Raw genomic sequence first — 11,992 nt, 5'->3', positions numbered from 1 at the left:
AAGAGACATTGACATGTCAAATATAGTTATTTCATGTTGTCGTTACCAAAAGTCAAATATTTTTTTGCAAAACGTAATAGGCAAACAATAAGACAAAGATACACATATCTGATATAAATGGATTTTTAAAATTGAAATAGTTATGTCGAAATAGAACATATTTAAATTTGATCACGCATGGTCAACAAACACAACATAACATTATGTTTTAATAATCATACAACGTACGTAATCGGCATAGGAACAGTTATGTTATACATTGTTGTTTTGCGTTTAGTAAAATTGTTTCTTATTCTGACATTTGCGTAAAATTCATGAAATAAATTTTCTTAGAATGATATAAATGCTACATGAATACCAAATTTAGTGTTAAAAATATTAATCTCATGATTTGTTTTACAAAAATATAGCCGCTAACCTTACACTTATAGATTATTGGATTCCTATTTGCAAACAAAGAATATTCATTGATTACTTCAATGGATACACATGAAACTAAAGGTCCAGCTGATCAAGATCAGGCACCTAACTCAAACACAATAATATTACGCAAACTATTTGGAGGAATACAGCAATTCTTTATTATTAGCTGGAAAAGGTACAGTTACATACACCAGTTGCCAAAAACTCATTCTTTTTTCTTAATAAAGAACGAAACTTGAATGATAGTTGAAAATACTTGCATTATATTGACAACACTATGTGAGCACAACCAACAGACATATAAGATACAAATGTCAAAAATTTTAGTCAAAAAGTCTGCGTTGTGTTATTATATTTTTCACTTAAAAAAACAACTTTGTTAATAAAAAAAACCAACATGACATATAGTCACTCTATATAAAAAGCACATGAGCAAAAAGGAAAGACATGAATACGAAGGAAAAAAAAACGTGGCACAATAACACTATGGCGAAATATGTAGGACCTACCAAGCAAACAGTTGAGGTGAAAAATAGGTCCCCAGATGAAAGTTGCAGTGCTTTTGTTTTGATAAATAGTAGAAAAAGAATGCACGACGTTCTGTATTTCAAATGATTATCAGTAAGTGCCTACCGATTGTTTGGGTTCTTTAGGTCCTCGATACAAAATTGATATTGTGCTTTCAATATGAAAGGTGAAAACTAAGCAACTGCAATGTTCCAACTTCCTTCACTATCATATAATTATTTTGCACCTGGAAATAAAGTACTTTTCTGTTTCGGTACAATAACTAATTACAATTTTAGCAGTTTATTTCTCCTGATGTTCTTCTTTTATCAAATACTCATCTGTTTACATCCATACTCCTTATATCGAGCGATTCATACAATAGATCACTTTCGAGTTATGTACTGCACCAGAAAAAAATCGTAAATTATGCGCGCTTTTAGGATATCATTTACCAGATAGACTTGATTGCATATATCCTTGTATCATTAAAGTTCAGCATGCGTCCTTGTGACAGTCATTTTGCAGGATAAACTAGAAAAAAAGTGTTTGTTCCGTGCTTAATCACCATTACTTGATGACATGCTGTTTATAAGAATTTAATTTGCCTAATAAGTCATGCAATACATCATTACATTTTTTCATCCACTAGATTAACGTGGACAGGAAGTGAAAATATCTTTAAGCGCACAAATGGTGTTCATTGAAGTTTTTAGAAAACAAATCAAACTTGAAAGTTGTCTATTGGTCAAATGTACACAAAACGCTGACACATTAATTTAAGAACAATTACTAGTACCCAACGACGTAAGACAGGTAAAACAAGACTCCATCCAGATAAAACTCCAGTTTTGCCTTTAAACAGAAATAATAAAAAAACACAATAATATACAAAATCTTAGATACTTGCAAACATCAAATAATAGAATATGTGCCGTTCAATAAATACGTAAAAATCCCTAGAACTAAAATTGGATACTATAAACGGAACAAGTTTTTTTGTTTTAAATCTGTTTATCTGATGTCCATCATATTAGTATTTATGAAATGCGCGTCTGGCGTACTAAATTATATCCTGATACCTTTGATAACTATTTATTCTTGTCATGCCAGTTTTTAAACACTTCCGATAGGTGAGCAGACATCAGTCTTCACCTCGAGATTGAAATGAAATAGCTGCAATTGGAGAGAATGTTTGCAAATTTACCATGTTATTTAAAAAAGATGATTTCTTAAAAAGTCATGTTAATGACAATTATGTTTCAGAAATGTGTTGTTTGGTCGAGTGTCCTGTATGCATATATATCGAAATAATGTCCAGAAAAAAAAGCAGCGTACACATTGAACATTTTTAAAGAGACATGAACTGTTAAAAACAGTTAAATTAAAATGTGTCAATCCTTAATCACTAAAGCTTCTGCATAAATGTGCGGGCAATAGTTCATTCTTACTTCAAGTACATAAAAACTATTTTCATTTTTAGATCCAAAACATCTTTGTTACATTTTATCTTGTACGGGACTGTGCTGGTGAGTGCTCAGAATTCAGAAGGAAGTTTTGTAAATTATTATCATTATAGTTATATATGAATTATGTAATTGTCTTTACATATTTATGTTAACTCATTTGGTTAGTTCATTTATTCTTAATAAAAAAAAAATCCGAGTTTATTAATGATTTTAATTTTTGATTATATCAAAACACAAGTTGTCTAATTATGATTTCAAGAAATGGTTAATACAAATGATATGATAAATTTTATGAAGCTGCATTTAACGAAAAAAGAAAAAAAGCTTTTGACTACAGTAACAATGATATTTTGTTTGATATGTTTTGAAAATAAGATAAATATTAGTAGACTAATTGGTAAAACGGCCGATGATATACAACTTAATCAAATGTCGAAGAGAATCTGACAAAACCGTGACAAACAAGAGGAAACAAAATACAAATAGTTTAATAAAGAAGACAAAAACATAACTAGATATGTTCACAAGGAGAATCAATTGTTTTAAAAGGATGCATGCATGGTCTGAAACAAAATATTTCAGATATGTAATATTGGAACACTCGGATTGGCAATATACGTTCGGTATGATTCCGTGTTTGGAAACATAGATATACAGGCACTGCTGTCAGAATTTATAATAGCAGACCAAACACTGACCAGAGCACTCAACATGTTTTCCATTGTTGTTGTTACTTTTTCATCTGCGTCGATTGTTCTCTTGATTTACTCATTTGGTTTTATGGTATCGACTAAATGGAGAAGGCTGCTATTGTTAATTGTAAGTGTTAAGGAGGAAAATACATTTATAGGTAAAGTTAATGATCTTAGAAAGGGTAAATTAAAAAAAAAAGACATCCCTCTTAAAATATAAAAAAACATTGAGCACTCAAAATGCATATAATTAACATCAAAAGTGAAATTGGGAAACAACAGTTTATAAACTCTATGAATCAATAAACTCATCACATATACAAGCCTTATACATGTGTATGAGAGACGAACGTTTCGTATACAAAAGTATCATCAGTGCCGTGCGATTAATAATACTAAAACAATAACAAATCTTAATATGGATCACTATTTTCGAAAGATTTTTCATATACAGCAATGGTTATTAATATAACAGTTACATACAATAACATGCTGTTTATTTATTGGGTCTTCCAAATTGTTCAGCAATTACAAACTAATAGAATAGATACATTTGTTTGAAGCGCTTTCTGGATTTCCTTTAACAATGAATGCAAAGACGTAAGCATTTAAACACTTTTTTCAAATTAAAGTGCTTAATCCCTAAAGCAAGGAATAGTTGGTGCATTTTGGTGAATACATTTTTTTTACCAAAATGCACAAACTATTCCTTGCTTTAGGGATTAAGCACTTTAATTTGAAAATATTTATTTTTTTATAATAAACCAATAACCAAAAGTATGTAATAATTCATTTCAGTTCCAGGGAGTCACAGTTTTTTTACTTTGTATTATTAAAATTACTTTTTTTCGTTTCAAAATTAAAATATGTATCAGTCACGTTAGTAAGATAATCTAATAAGTGTTTAAGAGAAAAAAAAGCATAAACAACTAATGAATTTACCACGTCAGGAATAAAGCAGTTGTTTTCACATGATTCGTTGAATGTTGGCGATTGATTTTGTCAGTGTTTTCGAACTTTCCCTTTTAAAATTAGCTCTGTACCTCATATGTTCAAGATACCTTCTCATCCTAAACAAAATCTGAAATATTCAATAGTAACATAAAAAAACGAAATAGTTGACAGGAAACATATGTTCAAATATGCAACTTATGTAACTTTCGCTTATGTTAAGACTTAACATCAGTGTATGGAAAAACATGTAGCGTAAATTAGTCGATTGTATTCACAGTGAAGTGAACTAAATATTATTACTGTTCAGAATGTAGGATTTTGGAGTATTATGACAGTGGCAAATCTAGTTCAAATTGGCTTGTGGAAGGAGTTTATGTCACAGGTAAATCACTTTGAAATATGTTGACTAGTTATACATGTTATAGTATGCAATAATATTGAGAATGGTAATGAGCAATATGTCATAGAGACAATAACCCGACCAAAGAGCAACGGAAAGCCACTTATGTGTACTAAATACAGCAAAAAAATCCCGCACCGGGAAGTTGGCCTCATCTGGACCATAAAAAGATGTGCACTGAAAATCGATGTCAAACGAAGCCTCAAAACATATAAGTGAACTCAAATTAAAAAAACCCACACAATACTTACTTAACTACAGTTCAATGCATTTATTAATGCACATTATTTTTCTTATCAAGATAAAGTATACGCATATGGTTCAGACTTAAAATGAATGAATGAATGAATTTGATGCGACTGTCATACAGGCAAGATGTTTAGCTAGATATAAATCCAGTTTTAATTCATCCTTTTCTACAGAAGGAAATACCTGTACCAAGTTGTTCAATCGTTTGATGAGTTAGAGCTTTTGATTTTGTCATTTGATTATGGAATGTCCGTTTTGATTTTCCTCGTTTCCACGGAGTACAGTTTTTTTTTTTTGTAATTTTACCTTTGTAATTACACAGATTGATAATAATAAAGTTTAAATGAACTTCGGTACGATATCTACAAAAACATTGTTATATGAGTTTTACATAAGATTCTTTGAATACATAATTACTGCTTTAAATCATCTTCTTTGGGTATTTAAATAGTAATTACCGGTGTGATCTGCTATTTTTTTCCACCACTGATTCCCAATTTTTATTGTTAGTATGTTTATCCAATTGAAACTGAGGAAACGATTTGGTTTTTTTTTTTCGGTTCACAAAATGTCACCAGTTCAAACGAAAGGTTGCTTCACCATGTTCACACTTATCGTAAAAGTATATCTAACGTCAAATGATATTTGAGTGTGAATAGTAATCATATTTTTTTCTAAAGGCAGTCACGGATATAGAACACCGGATCAGTATAAAATACGTAAATAGCCATTACACGTATATGTTTTCTCATGCGTCTGGACACTACGACAGAGAAACATCACTATCATGGAATACATTATTTGTAAAGGTTCGTAATTGTTATGGCTAATGTAGGTTTTTCATTAAGGATGTATTCTTTGACGTTTCAGTCTCGTTTGAATCTCGTTCTGGAACTATTTCTAAAATATGTGACACAAATGAACAATATAAATAAATTTGAAAAAAAATATAATCAAACTTAACTCTGTGAAACAATTAGATATTTCTAATGAGTAGTAAATTTTGTATCCAACAAAACAGTATTTTTACCCAAAATTTTGAGAAAATGGGTGAGTGATACAAAAATGATTTTACCAGAAACATGTACATCCCACATCCTTTTTTCTTTTCAAATTTCCTAGATATGTATTTTATCACTTATTTATAACAAAGAAGTTGAAACAATATGCAATTTGTACTCAAAACGGCGAAAAATCACCAATTTACAAAATTGACAAACAAAAAAGCATAAACATATGATAAAACTTTCTTATATTAATTACCTATAGTTTTTTTTACATTAAATTAATTCATATTTGTCCCCTTTATCTTTATTGAAAGTATGACAAAAAACTTAAATGTGGAAATTTTTTTTTCATGATTTTAACCCAAAACTAGGTACAAATGGAATAAAAATGGGAAAAAATCATCTAAATTGGGCACTTTCAAAGGGCTTTAGCAAAAAAAAAAAGTGCACCACCATATGATTTTTTCTTCACAAATTATTTTTTTACATTCATATAAACCCCAAAAACAGGTTCAAAAATAAAGTTTAATTCTCGACATTTTTGGCTCGTCAGAGGTGTACATCCTTAAATCGACTTGTTAATGATTAATCTTATACGGAGGTATGCTGCAGAGAAGGACAAAAATTAACAAGCTTTAATGATAACAACATGTACATGATGTGTATCAGGAGCAAAAAGTCGACTGTACATGTAATGTTTGAATCGAGAATGATGATCTATAAATGTACAAAGGTATACTAATGTATATCCGTTTTAGCCTGATTATCTGTGTTTGTGCATTTGTTTAGTCTTTAATCTTCGGAAAGACCTTGGATGCACCCTTGACCAAGAAAATTTGCGATACAGAGATGTTTAGGGGTCAGATGTTTAGCCTAATACAAAAGTATGGTGGTCCATGCATGGAAGCAAAATTCATTACAATTTGAACAAATTAATAGTACAAATAATGATTTTAGTGCACAATTATGACGTCATAGTGACACAATAATTTTTTGAATGCGTGAAATTGTTTATTTGTCAGATGTATTAACCTATCTTTAACTAATTGTTTGATATTATTAATAAAGAATTAGTTCGCACTGGTATACAGAATAATCATTTGTTTTCATAGGCTAAATGCTGTGGTGTACGCACTGAAGTGTTTGCCCTATTCGCAACATCAAACTGGAAAAACCAGGCTGATTCACACTCCCAAATTATCCCAGTGCAGTGTTGTAAATCTCAAACAGAAGTTTATCCTTATGGCAGTGAATACGATTTTAACTGTACACATACACTTTTAAGCGGGTATTACCATGATCAGGTAAATTTTGCAAATATGTTAATTTTCTTCATTTGTACAGACCAAATACCACCGAAAAAAACGACCGAATATTTTGGATCCTAAAACGTATCAACAATCGTAAAATAGATCAATCACTGCACTGCTGTCCAATCGTTCCTTAAAAAATTCTCAGCTTTCCTGCAAAGGGTCGGTGGTTCTCTCTTCATACACTCCGGCTTCCTTTCTCAATAGACACTGAGCATGTGATATTCAAAAGTGCTGAAAGTAACGGTAAACTCTTACAATTAATTAATCAATCTATCAATCAAGTCGTTTAGTCTTTAGTGTTTGATTTTGTGTTTTGCGTACTATTTGATTGTTTATTGATATTTTTCTGTATTAGTCATGGTGTTGTCGATATATATTCGACTTATGATAAAATTGAGAAAGGAAATGGTGAATGTGTCAAAGCGACAACAACCCGACCACAGAGCAGACAACAGCTGAAGGCCACCAATGGGTCTTTGTATGCTCAAAGTAATAAAGAATTGAATTGTATGTCTCTCTGATACCGTTCACCTCTCTATTGATAAAAGATAATATAATTTAATAAATTGATAAAATAGTAAAAAATTAAGGTCGACATGAATACAAATAGAATCTAATACAATAAAGAGGGAGTTAAACAGGTGCATCTTGAAAAAATAATATGCACGCAACAATCGTAACTCGCCAAAAACATCCAAACAAACACCCAAAAGTACCTACATGTATTCGATAAAGATGTACTGTTTATAAAGTTACAACTAATGTTTCCCAAAAGGCTGACGAAATGGTCTACCTTAACGATGCAGGTCTTATATTCGTCTCATGCTTTATGCTCACACCACATCTTCCTATATCTATTTATAGCCAAATATATGCCATATTTGAAGAACAGTTTGCAGTTTGCTGTTTCATTAGCCTCTGGTTGTCATTTAGATTGATTTGAAATCTAATCAATGAGTTGAGAACCGACCAACAGTGCTTTTTGATGCACTATAAAACTTGTTATGTTGTTTGACTTTAGATCAAAAGGGTACTGCAGCTGATTGTCTGTCGGAACCCAAGATTATCGCTAACAGGATAGTACATACTCAATGATTGATTTTGTGATTTTCGATACCTCACCGATACAACAATGATGAGCACTAATATATTTATACCAACAGACAAACTTATATCTATTCGCAGGGATGTGATACAGCAATAGTAAATAAATTGGAATCATACAGTGTCCCGTTTTTTGTATTCATATCAATCGCTATTACTGCTCAGGTAAGACATACCATTTTGATGTATTGAGATTTAATGATTCATTATCTAAAGACGTGGTGTTTACAGTGTAATGTTTGTAAACACATACTTATAGAAGATGGCGGTGTGAAATTCATAACGAATTCTTAAAATGTTTTCTAGAGAAAATCAAACAATACAAATGATTTTTATGCATGATATAAGGATGTTTTTATTCATAAAAGTACATTTGAATGAATAAATAGCAAACTGTTTATCCACTTTTTACCATGTTAAAGAAAGCACGACAGTAGATTCATACACAATATATCTTTGATGTTGCAACATAGAAATAAAAATTAATGCATGATTTTAACTTGGGTCTTTCGGTTATATCATATCAATGATGTAGCAGTCTGCTCTGACGTTTAATAGTACAAAACAAGTAGTCGAAATACAAATTATTGTGTGTTTTTCATATCTTTCTGATAACAATCGTTCACTAATACTTTGAGAAAAAAATATTTTACTAAGGATTTTCTACCCACGGAATGAATAACCTTTAATGTATATGGCACAACTGTTTGAATTATTGGTCCACCATACTCTAAATCATCGTATTTATGTGCGACACTTAAATCATGCAACACTGTTGAGTCTTTCGAACACTAAACATGCGTTTGGAGCACAAAAGTTTGTTCTTAGTATATATGGGCTCATTTTAATGAAGTAAAGCCCTTTTTTAATGAACATGATTTCTAAATATCATTAGAGGGGCGACAAATACTAGAGAGACAATCAAACTCATAGATCAAAAATAAACTGACAATGCCATGGCTCAAACAGAAAACGACAAATAGACAAATAGCAGTTCACAAGGCACAACATAAAAAACTAAAGACTAAGCAACACGAACCCTATAAAACGTATTTACAGTGAAACGTGTCATCTGTATTCTACAGCATATTTCTAAATAGCATGCAAACACTATCATTTGTTGTTTCTTTCATTCTAATTTATATAGATTGGTATCATAGCAACAACCATATTCTATGAATTTATTATGACAAAAAGAGATAATGCAATAGGTGTTGAAGTAGAAAATATCGAATTGAAGGAACTAAAGGAAAGTAAAGAATCATAACAGAACTAGGGAACACGTCTTCTTTGTTAGAAAATTTGAATAGAGTTAGTTATTTTTGTCTTTACATAATACTTAATTTCTAGTTTTTCTGTGTTTATGCTTACATTTGTCTACTGTTAACAAACTGTTATTTTCATGACAACAAAGAAAGATTTGGTTTTAAATGCATGAGGACTGTCTTTTTATTCAAGTGTTACATATTTGACAAACAGACAAACAATAGTACATATGACACACAATAGAAAACTAAAGAATAAGCAACACGAACCCCACCAAAATATAGGGGTGATCTCACGTGCTCCGGAAGGGTACGCAGATCCTGCGCCAACTCACCGCATGCTTAATTTTTGATATTCAATTATCGTTCCTGCAAATCCTACATAAAATGAATACAGTTGGGTGCAGACCAAGCATTACATGTAGACGGGCCGAAAAAGTTAACGCGGCGTTTACTCGCGTGCACTTCATGTAAACGCCGCGTTAACTGTGCGTTAACTCCGAAATTGCAGTAGACATTAAAAGTAAACGGGCGTTTACTTTAGCGTTTACTTCCGCGTTAACGCAAAAACGGCGCGTCTTCTAATTTTGTAAAGAGTAAACGGGCGTTTACTTTCCCGTTTACCTCCGCGTTAACGTGGGAAAATGCGCGTCTTCTATTTTCCTAATAAGTAAACGCGCGTTTACTGTTTGTAGTAAACGGCCGTTAAATCAGATTGTCATCGTAACCTGGATACACTGACCTAAAATATGAAATGATAAGGAACATCAAAATTAATTGACCAACCGGTCATTTCTGCTTGACATATTGACGATTAAAGTTATTTAAAAATGTCACACATTTGTATTTAATTGAACAATAATTATAGTAAATTTCTTGTTCTTCGCAAATAATAGTTTTCTCATCTTAGACAGACTGACTCGTAAAACAAAATTATTTGATATCATTAACCAAAACTGACAATATTTACCTCTTAACAAGTTATCTTATTCTATATAGAAGTAATTCAGTTATATTTTCATGCCATAATTGACCATATAATACGTAACAATTGACAGCAATTTTTGTACCAGCCTGACGGACATGACCTCTTTTTATTTAAAATATTGAATAGTAAACAAAATTCAGTAGTTTTCATACATCAGACTAACTCGTAATATATAATTACTTGTTTGCAACACCAAAACTGACCATATAAGCAATTTATTATGTAAATCTATATAGCCGGCAAAGTAAATGAGTTATATTTTGATATAAAGATTGATTGTATAATAAAAAAGGAAACAATATTTAAATATTATGACATACATTTTTTTTTTGCATCAATTTAGAGTGACAGCATGTCCTTTTTCATTCAAAATATTGAATCGCAAAACAAATTCAATAATTTTCTTACCTTAGACTGACTCGTATAATAAAATTATTTGTCCGCAACACTCAAAACTGACCATATAAGCATTCTAGTATTTAAATCTATATAGCCGCATAGTAAATGAGTTATATGTTCATGTAAGAATTGATTGTATAATGAAAGAGATAGCAGTATTTGAGTATTATGTCTAAAAAAATTTACTCGTATCCATTTAGAGTGTTAGCATGTCTTTTTTTTATTCAATATATTGAATCGTAAACAAATTTCAATAGTTTTCATACCTCAGACTGACTCATATGATAAAATTATTTGTCCGCAACAACCAAAACTGACCATATCAGCATTTTATTATGTAAATCTATATATCTGCATAGTAAATGAGTTATATTTTCATGTAAGGATTAATTGTATAATGAAAAAGGTAGCAATATTTGAATATTATGACTAAAAAATTTTGTTCGCATCAATTTAGAGTGCCAGCATGTACTTTTTTATTCAAAATATTGAATCGTAAACAAAATTCAGTAGTTTTCATACCTCAGACTGACTCATATAATCAAATAATTTGTCCGCAACAACCAAAACTGACCATATAAGCATTCTAGTATTTAAATCTATATAGCCGCATAGTAAATGAGTTATATTTTCATGTAAGAATTGATTGTATAATGAAAGAGATAGCAGTATTTGAGTATTATGACTAAAAAATTTTACTCGTATCCATTTAGAGTGTTAGCATGTCTTTTTTTTATTCAATATATTGAATCGTAAACAAATTTCAGTAGTTTTCATACCTCAGACTGACTCATATAATAAAATTATTTGTCCGCAACAACCAAAACTGACCATATAAGCATTTTATTATGTAAATCTATATATCTGCATAGTAAATGAGTTATATTTTCATGTAAGGATTAATTGTATAATGAAAAAGGTAGCAATATTTGAATATTATGACTAAAAAATTTTGTTTGCATCAATTGAGAGTGCCAGCATGTCCTTTTTTTATTCAAAATATTGAATTGTAAACAAATTTCAGTAGTTTTCATATCTCAGACTGACTCATACAATAAAATTATTTGTCCGCAACACTCAAAACTGACCATATAAGCATTTCATTATGTAAATCTATATAGCCGCACAGTAAATGAGATATATTTTCATGTAAGAATTGATTGTATAAGAAAATAGGTAGCAATATTTGAATATTATGACTAAAAAATTTTGTTCGCATCAA

At 30.6% G+C, this 11,992-nt stretch overlaps 1 protein-coding gene across 1 annotated transcript; it reads left to right on the top strand.

The window, feature by feature from the left end:
• The first annotated feature begins 4,362 nt into the window (after positions 1 to 4,362).
• On the top strand, positions 4,363 to 9,708 carry LOC143082037 (uncharacterized). The gene is made up of 5 exons (XM_076257616.1): positions 4,363 to 4,427; positions 5,375 to 5,503; positions 6,814 to 7,005; positions 8,200 to 8,283; positions 9,266 to 9,708. The coding sequence occupies exons 1-5, from the start codon at positions 4,374 to 4,376 to the stop codon at positions 9,383 to 9,385; spliced, it is 579 nt and encodes a 192-aa protein (XP_076113731.1). The 5' UTR covers positions 4,363 to 4,373; the 3' UTR covers positions 9,386 to 9,708.
• The last annotated feature ends 2,284 nt before the right edge of the window (positions 9,709 to 11,992 follow it).

Source organism: Mytilus galloprovincialis, chromosome 7 (assembly GCF_965363235.1).
Source record: "Mytilus galloprovincialis chromosome 7, xbMytGall1.hap1.1, whole genome shotgun sequence".
Taxonomy (NCBI): Eukaryota; Metazoa; Mollusca; class Bivalvia; order Mytilida; family Mytilidae; genus Mytilus; species Mytilus galloprovincialis.
Note: the sequence above shows the minus strand (reverse complement) of the source record. Positions and strands in the feature narration are given on the sequence as shown.

Excerpts from the sequence above, each read along its gene's own strand:
- LOC143082037 (XM_076257616.1), top strand. The coding sequence starts at position 4,374 with ATGACAGTGGCAAATCTAGTTCAAATTGGCTTGTGGAAGGAGTTTATG. Across the intron at positions 4,428-5,374 it reads GGAAGGAGTTTATGTCACAG|GCAGTCACGGATATAGAACA; the intron begins GTAAATCACTTT and ends TTTTTTCTAAAG. Across the intron at positions 7,006-8,199 it reads GCGGGTATTACCATGATCAG|GGATGTGATACAGCAATAGT; the intron begins GTAAATTTTGCA and ends ATCTATTCGCAG.